The 24,034-nt window shown below is 43.1% G+C and overlaps 1 protein-coding gene and 1 long non-coding RNA gene across 2 annotated transcripts; both read right to left on the bottom strand.

Annotated features, from left to right (window-relative positions):
- Positions 1–2,233: 2,233 nt before the first annotated feature.
- Positions 2,234–4,805, bottom strand: LOC109731458 (uncharacterized). The gene is made up of 2 exons (XR_005753785.2): positions 2,753–4,805; positions 2,234–2,627 (listed from the first exon to the last, which is right to left on the bottom strand). It is a non-coding gene; the product is annotated as an uncharacterized lncRNA (long non-coding RNA).
- A 1,329-nt stretch (positions 4,806–6,134) lies between these two features.
- Positions 6,135–9,715, bottom strand: LOC109731466 (uncharacterized). The gene is made up of 5 exons (XM_040387908.1): positions 9,578–9,715; positions 8,667–9,158; positions 7,851–8,213; positions 7,081–7,125; positions 6,135–6,508 (listed from the first exon to the last, which is right to left on the bottom strand). The coding sequence occupies exons 1-3, from the start codon at positions 9,713–9,715 to the stop codon at positions 8,049–8,051; spliced, it is 795 nt and encodes a 264-aa protein (XP_040243842.1). The 3' UTR covers positions 6,135–6,508; positions 7,081–7,125; positions 7,851–8,048.
- Positions 9,716–24,034: the final 14,319 nt, after the last annotated feature.

Genomic DNA, 24,034 nt, shown 5'->3' with positions numbered 1-24,034 from the left:
GGCGATTCAACGGGAACTCAAATCCTGGCTTTCAAGACTATGCCTGGGTAAGAGTATATTCAATCATTCAAACTTCATGCTTGGTTAATATACTAACATCTGATTATGTCTTATTCTCAGTGGTCAGGCCAAACCCAGCAAAAAGGCAAAACTGAATAAGCCGGCCGACGATTCCAACCCGTCTGAGCCGGAAAAACAACAACCAGAACCTTCGCATCCAATTGTTGAGGCCATTATTGACGACCCGCCACCAGAAGACCATGAAGTCTCCATAGATCATATGGAAGTTGAACCAGCTATTTCTAAGCCGCCAAGTCCAGCCAAGCCCGCTAAAGAGAAGACTGACGACGTCGTCGTCACCGAGTTTGGTTACACAGCTCCGGGTAACCCCACTGTCTTATCCAAGCACAGCGCCAAGGAAGAAATTTCTGCTGATGATAAAGGCAAGTGGAAGGTAGACTTAGAGAGCTACGCCCAGTTCAGTGCCCAAGAAATCCACTCTGGTTACTTGAACCATCTATACACCAGCCGTGATTTTGAAGACGGCTTAGTCAATTTGATGAAGGAACGCTATGAGGTAATCCAATCACTATTCTCTTCATAACCATATGTCTATCAGCCGCCAAGTCTATAGGATATGATAGGATTGAATATGCTGTAGACCTTCCAATTGCCATAAAGAAATTGAACATCATCATTAGTAGCCCCCAAGGGCCGGCTTAAATTATTGAGTTAAGCCAGGACTTTAAATAGTAATGAATTTCACATCCGTAGCCCCCAAGGGTCGTTTTGACTAGCATAGCTAAACCGAGACTTATCTGTATTGAGAAATCAACACTTCAACATATAGCCTTGGTAACCCGGATCATATCATTTTACCCAAGTCATTGGATAAATTCGTCTTTGAAAACAGCAATAGGCATTAGCCCCCAAGTGCCAAGGATAATACTTGTATTGTGCTTGGGACTTCCAAAAAATTCTTAAGAGCAATAGACATTAGCCCCCAAGTGCCAAGGATAATACTTGTATTGTGCTTGGGACTTCACAGGTAATCATGATCATGATGATTTCCATATTTGCTTATGTCACAGGCTGAACTGACTGAGAAGGACTCGCAGCTCAATGATCTGAAGGCCAACATTAAGACTCAACAATCTGAGACATCCAACACCAAATCAGAACTGAAGACTGCTTTAGAGAACATTGAGCAGCTTAAGCAAAACTTCAACACTGACAAAAACGGCTGGGAGACCGAAAAAACGGCTCTACTGAAGAGAGCAGAAGAAGCTGAAGCCGCGCTTAAACCGGTGACTGATGAACTGTCCGGTTTAAAGCAGCAAATCAATAATATGGCATTAGCCATCTTCGGTAAGTAGTAATCATGACTCCTTTCATCTCAATAAATCTATTATAAACACCTGCCGGCTTATCAACAAATTAACTGATGCAGGCTCTCGGGGCGTCAAGTTGGGCTCAGACATGCGCATCAGGTTGAAGGCCGTCTACACTCTTGTAGAGCAATTATACACTGGCGCTCAACGGACCATTGATGCTGCTCTGCACAAGAAACAACCGCCCACTCTTATCTAGGATACATTGGAAAGGTTGTCAGTGGTACCCAAAAGGATTGAAGAATTGAAGCGAGCCTCTGCCAGAGCCGGCGCTCTAACTGCTTTAAGCTGGGCCAAGGCGTGGCAAGCAGATCTTGATCTGGAGGACCTGGCCAATGGCTGCCCAAGTGTAAAAGAGGATGGGTCACCCTTCAGTGCTGATGAATTTGCAGATATAGCAAGATCAATGCGTCCATTAGCAACTCGGCTGGCTAAAGAAACCAATTTATCTCAATACCAGGCGGCGTATGATGCTGATAACAAAAAGGTAAACACTACTAGGGAAAAGGCTACTAGCAGCGCGGGTAAATTGGCTACTAGTAGCACGGGTACCCGCGCTACTAGTATCGCGCTACAGCTAAAAGTTAGTAGTAGCGTGGGTGCAACCCGCGCTACTACTAAAAAGTTAGTAGTAGCGCGGATGCCACCCACGCTACTACTATTTGAAGCCCGCGCTACTAATAACAGAATAGTAGTAGCGCATCTATTATACCATACGCTACTAGTATCTTAAATACTAGTAGCACACATTTTCTCCCCACGCTACTACTAACAAATTAAGAATTAAAAAAATAAAAATTAGATGCAGCATTTATGGATGAAGATCAGAGACACGTCCAGTGCAAAATAAATTAAGGTCACAGGACCATATTAACACTTGCACCATTCATGGATGCAACATTGAACATCTCAACTGCAAGAGATCACGTGATTCCATTTAACAGTAAACGCACACAACCAAAGGTGGGTACCTTTCCTAGTGTTCCACCAGCAGCCTAAACATACCACTTCTCTAGATGTATCTACCAAGGCTCGGAGTTCAGATGCTGGTGGACCCCAATCCTCCCTCCCCCCAAACGATGGTATCGAGGTCCTCTACCTCGGCGACCTCCGGCGTCACGATCACCTGGACGATCATCTGTGCGACGCGGTCGCTGGGCTTCACGGCGAAGCCCACCTCCGAGTGGTTGAAGAGCACGACGCCCACCAGGCAACGGTAGTCCGCGTCGATCACCCCTGTGGCCACGTCGGGAAAGTGAAAACTTGTTAGTGCTCGTCAGCGTCCAAATCCAGTAGGGTATTTTCTTAATTTTTAGCACATGCACACGAATCAATAGTAATAGCTAGAGGCTGGTCCTTACTTGTTGCACGAGACGTGAAGAAGGGCGGGTCCTGTAGCGACCCGACCCGAATGGATCAAGTCTCTGTGCTTAAGTGTCATCTCTGGATCGGTATGCTGACACACACAGTACTCGAGGATTTATAACAGAGGTAAATCACATGTATAAAATAACGTAAATACTATTACCTCAATCCAAAAATAGCGGAAGTAACAAGGTTGTGGATTCCCATCAACACCAACGGCAAAGTTGAGTGTAGAAATCGTAACCCTAACGAATCACTTACTCGACGTAAGAATCCTGCAACATGAAACGTTGCAGCCCGAAAACGGGTCAGTACATTGAATGTACTGGCAAATTCACACCATAGAGAAATGATGAACAAAGGCTATCACTACATGCATATATGGCTGGTGGAAAAGCTCTATGGTTATAATGTTTTTGCGAAAAGCCAGTTTTTCCCTACTGCAAAGGAATAAATTTTATTTAACTATCATGGTGGTTGTGAAACATTGAGATGGTTGACAGCATCTCAATCCCAATTAAGTATCATCATTAACCCAACAATATTAATTAGAGTAACATGATGAGATCAACGGGATAATCCAAGAACTAGATACTCAAGATGTCCATAACCGGGGACACGGCTAATCATGATCAGTTTGTACACTCTGCAGAGGTTTGTGCACTTTTCCCACAAGACTTGATCTCCTCCGTTGGATTACTCGCACTACATGGTGTTTGAGTAACGGATGACCAAGACACAATCTTTCAGAAGTGTTTGCACCTTACGTATGGGTAGACCGTTACACCTACTTTCCCCTACATCTGCTAGTCTACCACTGTAAGAGTTCACACAACTTAATCAACTATGCTAGAGCCCATAATAGCTTGCGGCTGCACACGGAAGTTTCTAGCATGAAAAATCTCATGATCCCTTTGAACCTGGGTGGCGGTCCAAAAGAAAAACAGGCAATCCTGGAATACCCAGGTACCTCAATCCACCCAGACGTGAGTTTAAGTTGCCACCTTAAGTAAACCATTAATTAACAATCTCACATCTGTCATGAATTTCACTCAAACCCAATCCACGTCTACGAGCATAGCATGGCAATAATAAAAGCAACGTAGAAGTAACTTCCAAGGGTTTGATAGAAAAACAGGTAATAGGTACTACCTCAACTACTTCCCAATACCCACAGTTTATTAGATCCTAATCATGCAATGTGTTTGAAGTAATAGATCTAATGCAATAAAACTAGGTATGAACGGGGTATGATCAAAGTGTTACTTGCCTGCAATGTTGATGAAGATGATTCGCACTCAAAACTCCTGATAGATCTACTCATCACACTCTGGTCAATCTATCGCAAGCAAGCAATGGTAACCACACATAAGCAATCACTCAAAAGATCAGAAAGAACGAAGAAGACGATTCGGGAAACATCAAACCAAGCAAATAACTCTTGCAACATAAAACAATTTCTAACAGTACCAAAATTATGTGAATTTGGCCTTATCAGAAATTTTAGGTCAAGAGCTTCGATTTGCAAAAAGAATCAACTCAAACGGAGCTACGGAACTCAAGTTATGAACAAAAGAAGTTTGAATACAAATCTGTTTGAATTCAAATTTTAAAACTTTCAAAAACATGTTTAAGTTGTTTTACTGGTTAGAGGAGATCATAACGAAGACGTGGGCGTTGGTTTCGTTGGATTTGGACAAACGAGTAAAAAGTTATAGATGTTTGAAGATCAGGGGCTAATCTGTAAATAAAATATTCACAGATGGGTCCCTGGCCGAAAATAACAGAAAAAGAAAAAACTAAATAGTGAACATTCGTTTTCTAAACCTAACCAACGGACGTTCGCAGTTTTTATAAAACCAAAAAAAAACCGATCTAGGTTTTCTTAATAAAACCTAAACGAATAATAATAAAAAAATAAACCGGGGCGGTTTGTACCGGTTCGGGCGGATCGGATTTGGCAACGGCGGACCGGTTAACTCCGGCGGTTTTTCCGCAGCGGCAAGCGTCGGCGAGACGGCGGCGGGCTGCGCGGCGCGGGGCGAGGCCAGGCGCGGGCGGCTTCGGCGGCAAAGTGCGGCGGCGGCGCGGGCGGTGGGGAGCGGCGCAGGCGACGGCAGCGAGCGGCGCGGGTGGCGGCGGGCGGCGCGGTGCAGCGGCGGCGGCGAGATGCGGGATCGGCGGCGGCGAGGAGAGAGAAAAGGGAGGGGGCCGAGGCCGGCTATTTAAGAGGGGGGGAAGGGGCGGCTCCGAGGCGTGGAGGAGGGGGCAAGAGAGGAGGAGTCCGGCGGGGAGACGGCTTCGGCGAGCCGTGGCGGCGGCGGACTCCCGCCTGGAGGTCGGGGACGCGCGGGCGTCGGGCTGGGCCGTGGCCTGGCTGGGTGCTGGGCCAGCCCAGTTCGGCGGAGGGTTTTTTTTTAAAAAAAAAATCCGACAAACAAAATAAAAACAAATAAAAGTAAAATATTATATAGGCATATAATATATCAAAAAATTTAGAAAAAGATTTCCAACAGCGTGAACATTTTTGTAAAGTCAAATAAAATCCACACAAATTTTAATAAATCAAACAGTGCTGCTGCCTTAATAAAATCCAATAAAAATCATTTTAAAAATACCAAAATGATTTCAAATTTATTTTTCTCCAATTTTATGATGTAGGGAATCATGTTACCCTATTTTCTGTATATTTTTATTTTGAAGAAAAATAATTTGAATAAAACTCAAATAACTCCAAATTAAAATAATTTCCAAAAGGACTTGAATTTGATCCTTTGAAACTCCCAACTCATATTTCATATGTTTTGAAGAAGTCATTTTATCTTCGCTCGTGAAAATCATTGAGTTGCATAAAGTTTCGGAATGGGAAATATTTTCAATTCAAATATTTTCAACACCCCTTTTCATTTAAATAAATGGAAGAAGTCATGTCATCTTCTCTCAAGGGTTTTGTGATGAAAAGAATTTGAATTCATGGAGATCATAAAAGCATAATGAAAGTTTGGGAAAGTCCTTTTATTCCCTCTCATTTAACTTTCAAAAGATTTCGAATTCCACTCACTTTCAGTCAATCAATCAAACAATCAACCCAATCTATCTGTTTATTATAACATTCCAAAATTTAAAATTTTGGGATGTTACAGGTCCTCTCCTTGTTGCACGAACGAATCAATGGGAGACATTGCCGCGAGCCGTGAAGAAGGCTGGGCCCCTCCTTCTGTAAATAGCTCAGGTGCCAAAAGTTGTAAGGAATCTTAATACAATGAACTCATAGTAATGCATAATAACAAGAAAAAGAGAAAATAACCATGAATCCTAAATAAAAAGATCATTCTATGAGTCAGGTTGACAGTTTCAAGACGACATAAGCATCCTAGATGAAAGAATTACCAGGATTTGTTTATTCTTTAGTGCTGATCTCCACGGGCAGCTAGCAGTGTATGCTGATGCACAATGTACACATCGAACCCCCCAAAACCAAAAACATTTCTGAGTGAGCAACAAACCAACTGACTGCTCGACCCTAAAAACAAACATTTTTTTGTGACTTTCCCTCTCCATTAGTACAAAAGGCAGAGAAACAAACATTTTTTTGTGATTTTCATTTTCTTTTACTACAAAAGGCAGTAAAATAAACTAGAATTTTTTTGTGTTTTTTCCTGCACTTCGAAAGACAATACATAGAGCAAACAAACGGAATCCTCTCGAGATCTTTACTTTCTCCGTGGTGATTTGCGAACACCGCTGCCAGCCTACATATATGGAGTAATTCTCAGAAATGTATGCTTGGAGTATCAATGGTTACTGTTTAAAATGATGAGAAAGATATGTCTTGTGCATGCAGATTGGTAATTAAATTTTTTTACAGTTGATTGGCAATTCTTGTTATTCAATCTAATCTAAAAAGTGAAAAAGACAAGGAGCGTACGCACCTTGACTCCCACAGGTGGAGATACACGGCTAGCTTAGCTCAATCAGAATACTATGGTTTCTACAAAACTGTAGTTTTGGAAACTGTGACGTGTTTGGCTAAACCAACAACAGTAGTTTCATAAACACTTGTATTCCTGATACAGTGTTTTTTTCTAAAATCCTACGACCAACGACTGTGATGTAAGATGCCACCAAAAAATGTATCTCCATCTTGAAATTTAGGTTTTATTGACACTATACATAGGTCAGACAAAACACTGTAATTCAAGCAAAAAAAACAGTAGCTTTGCTTAAGAACATGATACTGAGTACTTACAACTTATCTTAAAATTTCAGAATCAAGAAGCCGAAGGAAAGAAAGGCGGAGTAAGAATGCGAGGATGAGTCATACCTGCAAGATGAAGAGCATGCATCCCTTCATGTAAGCCAAAAATAGCTTCTTGTGAAAAAGAAAACAAAGATCAGGTTTCTGTATCTAAATGGTTTGTAAAATATTGTATTTACAGAATGGGACGTACACATTTACTGAACTTCTTTAGAATGGGGCACAAAACTGATAAGAATACAAAAATATTCAGGTAAACTAGAAGTGACACATTACTGAAAATTACAGTCCAAAACCACTTTAAATTCAGGCAACCAAAAAGAGAAGGAATACACATTACTGGGCAAAAATGCACATTAAATTACAGTGCATATTTTCAGTCTAAATAAATGTAGTTCTGTATTACTAACAGAGTGGCTTTCCGGATTGAATTGCATAGAAATTTTGATTAGAACAAAGTATGCTACTATTAGCAGCCTGCACACAAGTACTAGCAGTTATTTTCAAATCCTAGAAAATGACCTACGGGTATTGTGTCACATTAACCCTATCAAATTTGATTAGAATAAAGTACATGCCTGTTAAGAGTAGCACATTAACCCTATCAAATCCTAGAAAATGACCTACGAGGAGTGTGTCACATTAACCCTATCAAATCCTAGAAAATGACCTACGGAGGTCGATCGTCGCAGCAGGCGGCGGCCGAGCCGACGGTTCGTTTGAGTCAAAGCGACGATGTCGTCTCGCCTCCCATTTAATCATTAGACTCACATTAGTACATTACAGAGAGAAACAAAAACACCAAGTAGTACTAGAACTATGAAAGCCACTCTTACCTTACTTGGTCATTTTGTCAAACACCTTCCGTGCGACAGCAGCTTGCACCGCCCGCATAGCACGGTCTTCAGTTGGTTGTGCCTCTTCTTCCGCTCACACAGGATACAAACAAGACAATGTTGTCATGTCCAGCAATCATACAGTCAAGATAAACAAATCGTCACTTTAGAATTTCATTTCCTAGTGCAGACACTACATCAGCCATCAGGTGTGATTTGGCATCGAATTTTCACTGCCGACAGCGACGACAGGCAAAAGGAAACACACTGTGTCATGTTAGTCCATGCTCTGGTAAGCAGAATGTTCTTAAGGGCATTCTTCGCGTCTGTGCGCTTTTCTCGGACGTTGAACCGGATACGAGGCTGCGCAAAAATAATTACAGAACCATGGTCAAGCTCACATCCCAAATAGTTTTATTGAATACGCGCATATGCTACTGTACTTGGCATTTGGCAAGCCCTCAGGCACTCAATTTTTTGTGGGTGAAATTAAAGGAACCCCCAATTTGAATTTCATTATGAAATTGACGTAGACCTCAAATGTGCAGTGGACCTGAAAAATGCACAGCACAATAGAGCTTCCATTGCTGAAGCGTGCAAACTAATCACCCTGCTAAGCTGACTGTGATGATGATCCCGGGCAGTAAATATTCCTCTTTTACAGCCTAGCCAGCTCTCCTAGCCTATCTAGTATAGCAATCCTAATGGGATTTGGAGAGCAAGAACTGAACTGGATGCGTGGATCGAATTGATTCGTCATCAGGAAAAAAGAAAGAGGGAGAAAGAGATGGATGGGGAAAGTCAGGGTGGGTGCACCGTGGATTTTGAGAGCGCCGCGGCGGTGGAGTGGAAGGACGCCGACGCTGCCGCCGCCGCCGCCGCGCCCTTCCTTGCAGCTGCTTGCATCCCGGGAGAAGAGGATGGGAGCGGGAGTGTGTGTGTTGGGGTCATCTTCTTGGCCAGGGCCCTCCGCTTCTCCTTGCGGCGGCGGCGCCTCTCGACGTCCTCCTCCGGTGCGCGCGTGCGGGCGCCCGCCGCGGCCGCGGCCGCGAGCTGCCGCCCCAGGTACACGTCGCCCCGCGTCGGCGCCGTGGGGCCGACCCCGTCTGCCGGAGGAGACGGCGAGGGGGACGGGGCGCTGGGGGAGGCGGCGCGCGCGCGGGTGGAGAGGGAGAGGGAGGCGGTGGCAGTGGCGGACGGGTGGTGCTTGGTGGGGACGTTGGGCGGCGGCGCCGGGGACTTGGGAAAAAGGAGAGGAAGAGCGGGCGGAGTGGTCAGGAGGGGAATTTGGGCTTTGGCCTCCACCAGCTATGTGTGTATAGTACATGTGGTTCTATAGTAGTAGCACTGGGTTTATACCCCATGCTGCTACTACGGCATGTCGCGGGAGGCATGATGAAGACCACATAGTAATAGCGCGGGGTTTACAAACCGCGCTACTACTATCAACTTAGTAGTAGCGTGGGTTTATACCCTGGCTACTACTACTGCTTGTGCGGGTGGGCGTGGTGGAGAACACTTAGTAGTAGCGTGGGTTTATACTCTGCGCTACTACTATCAACTTAGTAGTAGCGTGGGTTTACAACCCGCGCTACTACTAATTAACAGTAGCGCCTCTTTTTGTGCCGCGCTGCTGCTAAGATTCTGTGTATAAGGTTCATCAGGAGACAGATCTCATTGCACCTATTCGTAAGCACACCTTCGCTCCTGACATTGATCCATCCAACCTTATTGATAATGAAGTTGTGTTTAGAGCGTTGACTGGTATCAACTGGGCTACGCCTGACTTCTAGCTGATGGATAATCAAGGAGCCGAAGAGGAAGAACGCAGGATGATCCGGAGTCCTCAACCCGCCAGGAGTCATGAGTCGTCTTATAATACTTTTTATATTTGCGTCTCAAAAACACTTATCCTCTCTGGGCCATCGTATGCCTTGTAATAGGCTAGTTAAACTTTGATCTACTGTGCCATCGTGCACATTTTGTTTGCATAACACTGCTGATCCGTCGATGGAAGATCTGCCACTTATGCTCATGATATCATCAAGTATGCAGATCAGATTTACTATTTTTCCTGCACACAAACAGATCACAAGTGCCCTGGCGGTTTATCCCAGGGCGGGTCATAATCCCCCATATAAAGACCACTGGTGACTAAATCCGTCCATGACCAGGGCCGGTTTAATCATAACCTTATATAATTATAACAAAATATCATACATGTGATATTTGCTTATACTGACGGCTTATCATACCTATGCAGTGAGGGTTACAACCCAAAGGTTGAGAGCACAACGCCCTATTCAATTGATTTATACCGCCGGCTTATAACGCCGTATGCAGCAAAGGACATTATCCCATAGTCTAGAGCATAACACTCCAAGCATATCCTGGTGACTTATAGTCCAAAACCAGGCTGGGTGAAATAAAACCCCAGAGAGGCTCATAATATGAACCATAAGGCATGATAGCCATCATCAGTTTCCAATCATATATTAACACTGCCTGGATCCATCAAAGTGGATAGTCCAATATGTGTTATCCGGCTTCTCCTGAGGCATCTGCAGCTCTGTCCAATCATTTATGAAGTCCACAAGCGCTTGAGATTTGATGGTTGTGCGAGGCATATATTTCAAACCATGGGGTCCAAGCTCAATGGCCCACTTGGCTACCCGACCTGTGGCTTCTCTGTTTTGGATAATATCCCCTAAAGGAGCAGAACTAACCACAGTGATGGGATGACCCAGAAAATATTGCTTGAGCTTTCGACTAGCCATGAACACCCCATATACAAGCTTCTGCCAATGCGGATACCTCTGCTTGGACTTAATGAGCACCTCACTGATGTAGTAAACCGGCCGCTGAACCGGATATTCTTTGCCTGACTCCTTCCTTTCTACCACAATCGCCACACTGACAACTCAGCTATTAGCAGCCACATACAACAACAAGGGCTCTTTATCAATGGGAGCAGCAAGAACCGGCGGCTCAGCTAACTGTTTCTTCAAGGCCTCAAACGCCTGATCAGTAGCATCAGTCCAGACAAAGTGATCTGTCTTCTTCATCATCTGGTATATAGGGATAGCCTTCTCACCCAACCGGCTTATGAACCGGCTTAAGGCCGCAATACGACCCGCCAGACGCTGAACATCATTAATACATGCCGGTTTAGCCAGGGAAGTGATGGCCTTTATTTTCTCCGGGATAGCTTCAATGCCCCGTTCAGAAACCAGAAAGCCTAAGAGCTTGCCTGCTGGTACGCCAAAGACACACTTGGCCGGGTTAAGCATCATCCTGTGAACCCAGAGATTGTCAAAGGTTTCTTTGAAATCATCTATCAAGGTTTCCGTCTTCCTGGATTTCACCACAATATCATCCACATAAGCATGAACATTGCGCCCAATCTGATCATGAAGGCAATTTTGCACACACCGCTGGTAAGTTGCGTACGCACTCTTAAGCCCAAAAGGCATAGACACATAACAGAAGGCTCCAAAGGGAGTGATGAAGGCTGTCTTCTCCTGGTCCTTAACTGCCATCTTGATCTAATGATAACCAAGCATCCAAAAAGCTAAAACGCTCACAACCCGCCGTAGCATCAATGATCTGATCAATACGGGGGAGAGCAAAGGGATCAGCTGGACAGGCCTTGTTTAAGTCCGTGTAATCCACACACAAGCGCCAAGTGCCTTTTTCTTAAGTACCAGCACCGGGTTAGCCAACCACTCAGGATGAAAAACTTCAACAATAAACCCATCCGCCAAGAGCCGAGCCACTTCTTCACCAATGGCCTTGCGCCTCTCTTCATTGAAACAGCGAAGGAATTGCTTGACCGGTTTAAACTTTGGATCAATATTGAGAGTGTGCTCAGCGATTTCCCTCGGTACACCTGGCATGTCTGAAGGTTTCCATGCAAAGATGTCCCGGTTCTCACGGATGAACTCGATGAGCATGCTTTCCTATTTCTAATCCAGATTAGCACTGATGTTGAACTATTTTGATGAATCACCGGGAACGAAATCAACTAGCTTAGTGTCATCCAATCGACTTAAATTTCAACAGGGGGTCATGCTCTGTGGTTGGCTTCTTCAAAGATGTCATATCCGCCGGGTCAACATTATCCTTGTAAAATTTCAATTCTTCGCATAAGCAGCATCTCCTTCTTCACATTCCAAGGCTATCTTCCGGCTTCCATGCACTGTGATGGTGCCTTTGTGACCTGGCATCTTAAGCTGCAAATAAACATAACAAGGCCTTGTCATGAACTTGGCATAAGCCGGCCGCCCAAACAGAGCATGATAAGGGCTCTTGATTTTAACCACCTCAAAAGTCAATGTCTCATATCTGGAATCATGATCATCTCCAAAGGCAACTTCCAAAGATATTTTGCCCACTGGATACGTCGACTTACCCAGTACCACACCATGAAAGATAGTGTTTGATGGCTTAAGATCTTTGTCAGTCAAGCTCATGCGACGAAAAAATTTGTAACATAGAATATTGATGTTGCTGCCCCCGTCCATGAGTACCTTAGTGAATCTATACCCTCCAACCCGAGGTGCCACCACCAGAGCCAAATGACCAGGATTATCTGAAGGAAATATGCCCTAGAGGCAATAATAAAGTTGTTATTTATATTTCCTTATATCATGATAAATGTTTATTATTCATGCTAGAATTGTATTAACCGGGAACTTAGTACATGTGTGAATACATAGACAAACAGGGTGTCACTAGTATGCCTCTACTTGACTAGATCGTTGAATCAAAGATGGTTAAGTTTCCTAGCCATTGACATGAGTTGTCATTTGATTAACGAGATCACATCATTAGAGAATGATGTGATTGACTTGACCCATTCCGTTAGCTTAGCATTTGATCATTTAGTATATTGATATTGCTTTCTTCATGACTTATACATGTTCCTATGACTATGAGATTATGCAACTCCCGAATATCGAAGGAACACTTTATGTGCTACCAAACGTCACAATGTAACTGGGTGATTATAAAGGTGCTCTACAGGTGTATTCGATGGTACTTGTTGAGTTGGCATAGATCAAGATTAGGATTTGTCACTCTGATTGTCGGAGAGGTACCTTGATACGTCTCCAACGTATCTATAATTTTTGATTGCTCCATGCTATATTATCTTCTGTTTTGGACATTATTGGGCTTTATTATTCACTTTTATATTATTTTTCGGACTAACCTATTAACCAGAGGCCCAGCCCAAAATTGCTGTTTTTTGCCTATTTCAGAGTTTCGCAGAAAAAGAATATCAAACGGAGTCCAAACGGAATGAAACCTTCGGGAACGTGATTTTCAGAACGAACATGATCCAGGAGACTTGGACCCTACATCAAGAAAGCTACCGGGAAGCCACGAGGTAGGGGGCGCGCCTACCCCCCCCCCCCCCAGGCGCACCCTCCACCCTCGTGGGCCCCACGTTGCTCCACCGACGTACTCGTTCCTCCTATATATACCTACGTACCCCCAAACGATCAGATACGGAGCCAAAAACCTAATTCCACCGCCGCAACCTTCTGTACTCACGAGATCCCATCTTGGGGCCTGTTTCGGAGCTCCGCCGGAGGGGGCATCGATCACGGAGGGTTTCTACATCAACACCATAGCCTCTCCGATGAAGTGTGAGTAGTTTACCTCAGACCTTCGGGTCCATAGTTATTAGCTAGATGGCTTCTTCTCTCTTTTTGGATCTCAATACAATGTTCTCCCCCTCTCTTGTGGAGATCTATTCGATGTAATCTTCTTTTGCGGTGTGTTTGTTGAGACCGATGAATTGTGGGTTTATGATCAAGTTTATCTATGAACAATATTTGAATCTTCTGAATTATTTTATGTATGATTGGTTATCTTTGCAAGTCTCTTCAAATTATCAGTTTGGTTTGGCCTACTAGATTGATCTTTCTTGCAATGGGAGAAGTGCTTAGCTTTGGGTTCAATCTTGCGGTGTCCTTTCCCAATGACAGTAGGGGCAGCAAGGCACGTATTGTATTGTTGCCATCGAGGATAACAAGATGGGTTTTTTATCATATTGCATGAATTTATCCCTCTACATCATGTCATCTTGCTTAAGGCGTTACTCTGTTCTTATGTACTTAATACTCTAGATGCATGCTGGATAGCGGTCGATGTGTGGAGTAATAGTAGTAGATGTAGGCAGGAGTCGGTCTACTTGTCTCGGACGTGATGCCTATATACATGATCATACCTAGATATTCTCATAACTATGCTCAATTCTGTCAATTGCTCAACAGTAATTTGTTCACCCACCGTAAAATACTTATGCTCTTGAGAGAAGCCACTAGTGAAACCTATGGCCCCCGGGTCTATTTCCCATCATATTAATCTTCCAACACTTAGTTATTTCCGTTGCTTTTATTTTACTTTGCATCTTTATCATAAAAATACCAAAAATATTATCCTATCAGATCTCACTCTCGTAAGTGACCGTGTAGGGATTGACAACCCCTTATCGCGTTGGTTGCGAGGATTTATTTGTTTTGTGTAGGTGCGAGGGACTCGCGTGTAGCCTCCTACTGGATTGATACCTTGGTTCTCAAAAACTGAGGGAAATACTTACGCTACTTTGCTGCATCACCCTTTCCTCTTCAAGGGAAAACCAACGCAGTGCTCAAGAGGTAGCAAGAAGGATTTCTGGCGCCGTTGCCTGGGAGGTCTACGCAAAAGTCAACATACCAAGTACCCATCACAAACCCTTATCTCCCGCATTACATTATTTGCCATTTGCCTCTCATTTTCCTCTCCCCCACTTCACCCTTGCCGTTTTATTCGCCCTTTCTTTTTCGTTTGCCTCTTTTTCATTTGCTCGTCGTCATGGCTAGTCCTTTATCTTCTCTGTTGTCTCCCGAAAATGAAGTTCTCAATTTTAAACAAAGGGAGGGAGAAAATCTAAAAGACGCTTGGTATAGAATTTGCAATGCTCAAAATAGATCTACCAGGAAGCAATCTACTTCCGTTCTTCTCCGCAATTTTTATGTAGGCGCTAATCCTTGGTATAGATATATTCTTGATACCATTACTGGAGGGAATTTCTTGGGTAGCCATGCTTTTGACTCTTATAATGCTATGATAGATTTATTTGGCTCACCACCTCTTTTGGTTAATGGCACTATGTTAACTTTGGAGCATGTAATGCAAAGACTTGAAATTATTGAAAATAAAGTTGCTACCGTAGAGTTAATTGAAAATCTGGATAAAAAGATCCACAACCAAATTACCCAATATGGATATAAGGTAGGAGTCACTTTGAAAAATATTAAGGAAAAGGAACACATAGTTAATGAAAGAATAAATCAAGATTCCACTAGAATCGATAAACTTGAGGGTATCATTACCAACTTGGGAACCGCTTTTTCCTCCATAAATAATACTCCTAGTCCTCCAACTAAAATTTCCAAGCTTATGTATGTTCCTAAAAATAAGGGTGAATCCTCTAGTAAGGAAACTGCGGATCTTAAATCTATAAGTATTCATCCCAATCTTTTTGCTATCATTAAGGAACCATTTGCTACAAATTAATTTTTAGATCTTGTTCCTAAAAGTTTGATAATTAATACAAAGAAAGAAACTCTAAAAGATGGTAGATGTCTTATTGAAGAATTGCCTACCAAAGATGGCAATACCTAGATCTATCCTTGCTTTTATGCCTAACTAGGGGCGTTAAACGATAGCGCTTGTTGCGAGGCAATCCAATTTTATTTTTAGTTTTTTTTTGCTTTTTGTTTCTGTTTAGGAATAAATATTTGATCTAGCCTCTGGTTAGATGTGTTTTTATGCTTTACTTAGTGTTTGTGCCAAGTTAAACCTATAGGATCTTCTTGGATGATAGTTATTTGATCTTGCAGAAATTTCAAGAAACTTTCTGTTCACGAAAATAATTGTTAAAAATCACCAGAACGTGATAAAATATTGATTCCAATTGCTTCTGATCAATAAACAAATTGTCTAGCTCTTCCTATTTTTCTGATTTTTTGGAGTTCCAGAAGTTTGCGTTAGTTACAGATTACTACAGATTGTTCTGTTTTTGACAGATTCTGTTTTTCGTGTGTTGTTTGCTTATTTTGATGAATCTATGGCTAGTAAAATAGTTTATAAACCATAAAGAAGTTGGAATACAGTAGGTTTAACACCAATATAAATAAAGAATGAGTTCATTACAGTACCTTGAAGTGGTCTTTTGTTTTCTATCCCTAACGGAGCTCACGAGATTTTCTGTTAAGTTTTGTGTTGTGAAGTTTTCAAGTTTTGGGTGAAAGATTTGATGGATTATGGAACAAGGAGTGGCAAGAGGCTAAGCTTGGGGATGCCCATGGCACCCCCAAGATAATCTAAGGACACCAAAAAGCCAAAGCTTGGGGATGCCCCGGAAGGCATCCCTTTTTTCGTCTACTTCCATCGGTAACTTTACTTGGAGCTATATTTTTATTCAACACATGATATGTGTTTTGCTTGGAGCATCTTGTATGATTTGAGTCTTTGCTTTTTGGTTTACCACAAGCATCTTTGCTGTACACACCTTTTGAGAGAGACACACATGTTTCGGAAATTATTAGAATACTCTATGTGCTTCACTTATATCTTTTGAGTTATATAGTTTTTGCTCTAGTACTTCACTTATATCTTTTAGAGCACGGTGGTGGATTTGTTTTATAGAAACAATTGATCTCTCATGCTTCACTTAGATTATTTTGAGAGTTTTAAATAGCATGGTAATTTTCTTAAATAATCCTAATATGCTTGGTATTCAAGATTAGTAAAAACTTTCTTATGAGTGTGTTGAATACTATGAAAAGTTTGATGCTTGATAATTGTTTTGAGATATAAAGATGGTGATATTAGAGTCATGCTAGTTGAGTAGTTGTGAATTTGAGAGATACTTGTGTTAAAGTTTGTGATTCACGTAGCATGCACGTATGGTGAACCGTTATGTGATGAAGTCGGAGCATAATTTATTTATTGATTGTCTTCCTTATGAGTGGCGGTCGGGGACGAGTGATGGTCTTTTCCTACCAACCTATCCCCCTAGGAGCATGCGCGTAATACTTTGCTTTGATAACTTGTAGATTTTTGCAATAAGTATATGAGTTCTTTATGACTAATGTTGAGTCCATGGATTATACGCACTTTCTTCCTTCCACCATTGCTAGCCTCTCTAATACCGCGTACTTTTCGCCGGTATCATACACCCACCATATACCTTCCTCAAAACAGCCACCATACCTACCTATCATGGCATTTCCATAGCCCTTCCGAGATATATTGCCATGCAACTTACCACCGTTCCGTTTACTATGACACGCTCCATCATTGTCATATTGCTTCGCATGATCATGTAGTTGACATTGTATTTGTGGTAAAGCCACCGTTCATAATTCTTTCATACATGTCACTCTTGATTCATTGCATATCCCGGTACACCGCCGGAGGCATTCACATATAGTCATATTTTGTTCTAAGTATTGAGTTGTAATTTTTGAGTTGTAAGTAAATAAAAGTGTGATGATCATCATTTTTAGAGCATTGTCCCAAGTGAGGAAAGGATGATGGAGACTATGATTCCCCCAGAAGTCGGGATGAGACTCCAGGCAAAAAAAAAGAGGCCATAAAAAAGGCCCAAATAAAAAAATTATGAGAGAAAAAGAGAGAAGGGACAATGCTACTATCCTTTTACCACACTTGTGCTTCAAAGTAGCACCATGGTCTTCATGATAGAGAGTCTCCTATGATATCACTTTCATATACTAGTGGGAATTTTTCATCATAGAACTTGGCTTGTATATTCCAATGATGGGCTTCCTCAAAATGCCCTAGGTCTTCGTGAGCAAGCGAGTTGGATGCACACCCACTTAGTTTCGTTTGTTGAGCTTTCATATACTTATAGCTCTAGTGCATCCGTTGCATGGCAATCCCTACTCACTCACATTGATATCTATTGATGGGCATCTCCATAGCCCGTCGATACGCCTAGTTGATGTGAGACTATCTTCTCCTTTTTGTCTTCTCCACAACCACCATTCTATTCCACATATAGTGCTATGTCCATGGCTCACGCTCATGTATTGCGTGAAGATTGAAAAAGTTCGAGAACACCAAAAGTATGAAACAATTGCTTGGCTTGTCAACGGGGTTGTGCATGATTTAAATACTTTGTGTGGTGAAGATAGAGCATAGCCAAACTATATGATTTTGTAGGGATAACTTTCTTTGGCCATGTTATTTTGAGAAGACATAATTGCTTAGTTAGTATGCTTGAAGTATTATTATTTTTTATGTCAATATTAAACTTTTGTCTTGAATCTTTCGGATCTGAATATTCATACCACAATTAAGAAGAATTACATTGAAATTATGCCTAGTAGCATTCCACATCAAAAATTCTGTTTTTAGCATTTACCTACTTGAGGACGAGCAGGAATTAATCCTGGGGATGCTTGATACGTCTCCAACGTATCTATAATTTTTGATTGCTCCATGCTATATTATCTTCTGTTTTGGACATTATTGGGCTTTAGTATTCACTTTTATATTATTTTTGGGACTAACCTATTAACCGGAGGCCCAGCCCAGAATTGATGTTTTTTTGCCTATTTCAGAGTTTCGCAGAAAAAGAATAACAAACGGAGTCCAAACGGGATGAAACCTTCGGGAACGTGATTTTCAGAACGAACATGATCCAGGAGACTTGGACCCTACGTCAAGAAAGCTACCAGGAAGCCACGAGGTAGGGGGCGCGCCTACCCCCCAGGCGCGCCCTCCACCCTCGTGGGCCCCACGTTGCTCCACCGACGTACTCGTTCCTCCTATATATACCTACGTACCCCCAAACGATCAGATACGGGAGCCAAAAACCTAATTCCACCGCCACAACCTTCTGTACCCACGAGATCCCATATTGGGGCCTGTTCCGGAGCTCCGCCGGAGGGGGCATCGATCACGGAGAGCTTCTACATCAACACGATAGCCTCTCCGATGAAGTGTGAGTAGTTTACCTCAGACCTTCGGGTCCATAGTTATTAGCTAGATGGCTTCTTCTCTCTTTTTGGATCTCAATACAATGTTCTCCCCCTCTCTTGTGGAGATCTATTCGATGTAATCTTCTTTTGCGGTGTGTTTGTTGAGACCGATGAATTGTGGGTTTATGATCAAGTTTATCTATGAACAATATTTGAATCTTCTGAATTCTTTTATGTATGATTGGTTATCTTTGCAAGTCTCTTCAAATTATCAGTTTGGTTTGGCCTACTAGATTGATCTTTCTTGCAATGGGAGAAGTGCTTAGCTTTGGGTTCAATCTTGCGGTGTCCTTTCCCAGTGACAGTAGGGGCAGCAAGGCACGTATTGTATTGTTGCCATCGAGGATAACAAGATGGGGTTTTTATCATATTGCATGAATTCATCCCTCTACATCATGTCATCTTGCTTAAGGCGTTACTCTGTTCTTATGAACTTAATACTCTAGATGCATACTGGATAGCGGTCGATGTGTGGAGTAATAGTAGTAGATGCAGGCAGGAGTCAGTCTACTTGTCTCGGACGTGATGCCTATATACATGATCATACCTAGATATTCTCATAACTATGCTCAATTCTGTCAATTGCTCAACAGTAATTTGTTCACCCGCCGTAAAACACTTATGCTCTTGAGAGAAGCCACTAGTGAAACCTATGGCCCCCGGGTCTATTTTCCATCATATTAATCTTCCAACACTTAGTTATTTCCGTTGCTTTTATTTTACTTTGCATCTTTATCATAAAAATACCAAAAATATTATCCTATCATATCTATCAGATCTCACTCTCGTAAGTGACCGTGTAGGGATTGACAACCCCTTATCGCGTTGGTTGCGAGGATTTATTTGTTTTGTGTAGGTGCGAGGGACTCGCGCGTAGCCTCCTACTGGATTGATACCTTGGTTCTCAAAAACTGAGGGAAATACTTACGCTACTTTGCTGCATCACCCTTTCCTCTTTAAGGGAAAACCAACGCAGTGCTCAAGATGTAGCATACCTCTAGGCCCTCTCGGTAATGCACATCAATATAAGCCTTGCAAGCAATGTGACTAATGAGATAGTTGCGGGATGATGCATTACAAAACGAGTAAAGAGACTTGCCGGTAACGATATTGAACTAGGTATTGAGATACCGACGATCGAATCTCGGGCAAGTAACATACTGATGACAAAGGGAACAACGTATGTTGTTATGCGGTTTGACCGACAAAGATCTTCGTAGAATATGTAGGAGCCAATATGAGCATCCAGGTTCCGCTATTGGTTATTGACCGGAGATGTGTCTCGGTCATGTCTACATAGTTCTGGAACCCGTAGGGTCTGCACGCTTAACATTCGGTGACGATCGGTATTATGAGTTTATGTGTTTTGATCTACCGAAGGTAGTTCGGAGTCCCGGATATGATCATGGACATGATAGGAGTCTCTAAATGGTCGAGACATAAAGATCGATATATTGGACAACTATATTTGGACATCGGAATGGTTCCGGGAGAGATCGGGCATATACTGGTGCATCGGGAGGTTACCAGAACCCCCCAGGAGGTATATGGGCCTTATTGGGCCTTAGTGGGAGAGAGGAGAAGGGAGCAAAGGAGGGGGCGCCCCCCCAAGCCCAATCCGAATTGGGAGGCGGGCCGGCCCCCCTTTCCTTCCTCCTTCCTCCCCCTTCCTTCTCTCCTAATCCAACTAGGGAAGGGGGGGAATCCTACTCCCGGTGGGAGTAGGACTCCCCTTGGGGCGCGCCTAGGAGGCCGGCCTCCTCCCCCTCCTCCACTCCTTTATATACGGGGGAGGGGGCACCCCATAGACACACAAGTTGATCATTGATCTCTTAGACGTGTGCGGTGCCCCCCTCCACCATAATCCACCTCGGTCATATCATCGTAGTGCTTAGGCGAAGCCCTGCGCCGATAGCTTCATCATCACCGTCATCATGCCATCGTGCTTACGTACCTCTCCCTCGAAGATCTACTGGATCGTGAGTTCGTGGGACGTCACCGAGCTGAACGTGTGTAGATTGCGGAGGTGTCGTACGTTCGTTACTAGGATCAGTCGATCGTGAAGACATACGACTACATCAACCGCGTTGTCATAACGCTTCCGCTTTCGGTCTACGAGGGTACGTGGACAACACTCTCCCCTCTCGTTGCTATGCATCACCATGATCTTGCGTGTGCGTAGGAATTTTTTGAAATTACTATGTTCCCCAACAGTGGCATCCGAGCCAGGTTTATTCGTAGATGTTATATGCACGAGTAGAACACAAGTGAGTTGTGGGCGATACTAGTCATACTGCTTACCAGCATGTCATACTTTGATTCGGCGGTATTGTTGGATGAAGCGGCCCGGACCGACATTACGCGTACGCTTACGCGAGACTGGTTCTACCGACGTGCTTCACACACACGTGGCTGGCGGGTGTCTGTTTCTCCAACTTTAGTTGAATCGAGTATGGCTACGCCCGGTCCTTGTTGAAGGTTAAAACAACACATACTTGACGAAATATCATTGTGGTTTTGATGCGTAGGTAAGAACGGTTCTTTCTCAGCCCGTAGCAGCCACGTAAAACTTGCAACAACAAAGTAGAGGACATCTAACTTGTTTTTGCAAGACGTGTTGTGATGTGATATGGGCAAGACATGATGCTAAATTTTATTGTATGAGATGATCATGTTTTGTAACAAAAGTTATCGGCAACTGGCAGGAGCCATATGGTTGTCGCTTTATTGTATGAAATGCAATCGCCATGTAATTGCTTTACTTTCTCACTAAGCGGTAGCAATAGTCGTAGAAGCAATAGTTGGCAAGACGACAACGATGCTACGATGGAGATCAAGGTGTCGCGCCGGTGACGATGGTGATCATGACGGTGCTCTGGAGATGGATATCAAAGGCACGATGATGATGGCCATATCATATCACTTATATTGATTGCATGTGATGTTTATCCTTTATGCATCTTATTATGCTTAGTTTGACGGTAGCATTATAAGATGATCTCTCACTAAATTTCAAGGTATAAGTGTTCTCCCTGAGTATGCACCGTTGCGAAAGTTCGTCGTGCCAAGACACCACGGGATAATCGGGTGTGATGAGCTCTACGTTCACATACAACGGGTGCAAGCCATTTTGCACACGCAGAATACCCGGGTTAAACTTGACGAGCCTAGCATATGCAGATATGGCCTCGGAACACTGAGACCGAAAGGTCGAGCATGAATCATATAGTAGATATGATCAACATAGTGATGTTCACCATTGAAAACTAGTCCATCACACGTGATGATCGGACATGGTTTAGTTGATATGGATCACGTGATCACTTAGATGATTAGAGGGATGTCTATCTAAGTGGGAGTTCTTAAGTAATTTGATTAATTGAACTTTAATTTATCATGAACTTAGTACCTGATAGTATTTTGCATGTCTATGTTGTTGTAGATAGATGGCCCATGCTGTTGTTCCGTTGAATTTTAATGCGTTCCTAGAGAAAGCTATGTTGAAAGATGATGGTAGCAACTACACGGACTGGGTCCGTACTTGAGGATTATCCTCATTGCTGCACAGAAGAATTACATCCTGGAAGCACAGCTAGGTGCCAAACCCGCTGCAGGAGCAACGCCAGATGTTATGAACGTCTGGCAGAGCAAAGCTGATGACTACTCGATAGTTCAGTGTGCCATGCATTATGGCTTAGAACCGGGACTTCAACGACGTTTTGAACGTCATGGAGCATATGAGATGTTCCAGGAGTTGAAGTTAATATTTCAAGCAAATGCCCGGATTGAGAGATATGAAGTCTCCAATAAGTTCTACAGCTGCAAGATGGAGGAGAACAGTTCTGTCAGTGAACATATACTCAAAATATCTGGGTATAACAATCACTTGATTCAACTGGGAGTTAATCATCCTGATGACAGTGTCATTGACAGAATTCTTCAATCACTACCACCAAGCTACAAGAGCTTTGTGATGAACTATAATATGCAAGGGATGGATAAGACAATTCCCGAGCTCTTCGCAATGCTAAAGGCTGCAGAGGTCGAAATCAGAAGGAGCATCAAGTGTTGATGGTCAACATGACCGCCAGTTTCAAGAAAAAGGGTAAAGGGAAGAAGGGGAACTTCAAGAAGAACGGCAAGCAAGTTGCTGCTCAAGTAAAGAAGCCCAAGTCTGGACCTAAGCCTGAGACTGAGTGCTTCTACTGCAAAGGGACTGGTGATACGTCTCCAATGTATCTACAATTTTTGATTGCTCCATGCTATATTATCTTCTGTTTTGGACATTATTGGGCTTTATTATTCACTTTTATATTATTTTTGGGACTAACCTATTAACCGGAGGCCCATCCCAGAATTGTTTTTTTTGCCTATTTCAGAGTTTCGCAGAAAAAGAATATGAAACGGAGTCCAAACGGAATGAAACCTTCGGGAACGTGATTTTCGGAACGAACATGATCCAGAGGACTTGGACCCTACGTCAAGAAATTAAAGAGGAAGCCACGAGGTAGGGGGCGCGCCTAACCCCCAGGCGCGCCCTCCACCCTCGTGGGCCCCACGTTGCTCCACCGACGTACTCCTTCCTCCTATATATACCTACGTACCCCCAAACGATTAGATACAAAGCCAAAAACATAATTCCACCGCCGCAACCTTCTGTACCCACGAGATCCCATCTTGGGGCCTGTTCCGGAGCTCCGCCGGAGGGGGCATCGATCACAGAGGGCTTCTACATCAACACCATAGCCTCTCCGATGAAGTGTGAGTAGTTTACCTCAGACCTTCGGGTCCATAGTTATTAGCTAGATGGCTTCTTCTCTCTTTTTGGACTCAATAGAATGTTCGCCCCCTCTCTTGTGGAGATCTATTTGATGTAATCTTCTTTTGCGGTGTGTTTGTTGAGACCGATGAATTGTGGGTTTATGATCAAGTTTATCTATGAACAATATTTGAATCTTCTGAATTCTTTTATGTATGATTAGTTATCTTTGCAAGTCTCTTCGAATTATCAGTTTGGTTTGGCCTACTATATTGATCTTTCTTGCAATGGGAGAAGTGCTTAGCTTTGGGTTCAATCTTGCGGTGTCCTTTCCCAGTGACAGTAGGGGCAGCAAGGCACGTATT

This window comes from Aegilops tauschii, chromosome 4 (assembly GCF_002575655.3).
Source record: "Aegilops tauschii subsp. strangulata cultivar AL8/78 chromosome 4, Aet v6.0, whole genome shotgun sequence".
Taxonomy (NCBI): Eukaryota; Viridiplantae; Streptophyta; class Magnoliopsida; order Poales; family Poaceae; genus Aegilops; species Aegilops tauschii.
Note: the sequence above shows the minus strand (reverse complement) of the source record. Positions and strands in the feature narration are given on the sequence as shown.

Excerpts from the sequence above, each read along its gene's own strand:
- LOC109731466 (XM_040387908.1), bottom strand. The coding sequence starts at position 9,715 with ATGACTCCTGGCGGGTTGAGGACTCCGGATCATCCTGCGTTCTTCCTC. Across the intron at positions 9,159-9,577 it reads ACAACTTCATTATCAATAAG|CTGGTGGAGGCCAAAGCCCA; the intron begins GTTGGATGGATC and ends ATACACACATAG. Across the intron at positions 8,214-8,666 it reads CGGCGCTCTCAAAATCCACG|CCTCGTATCCGGTTCAACGT; the intron begins GTGCACCCACCC and ends ATTTTTGCGCAG.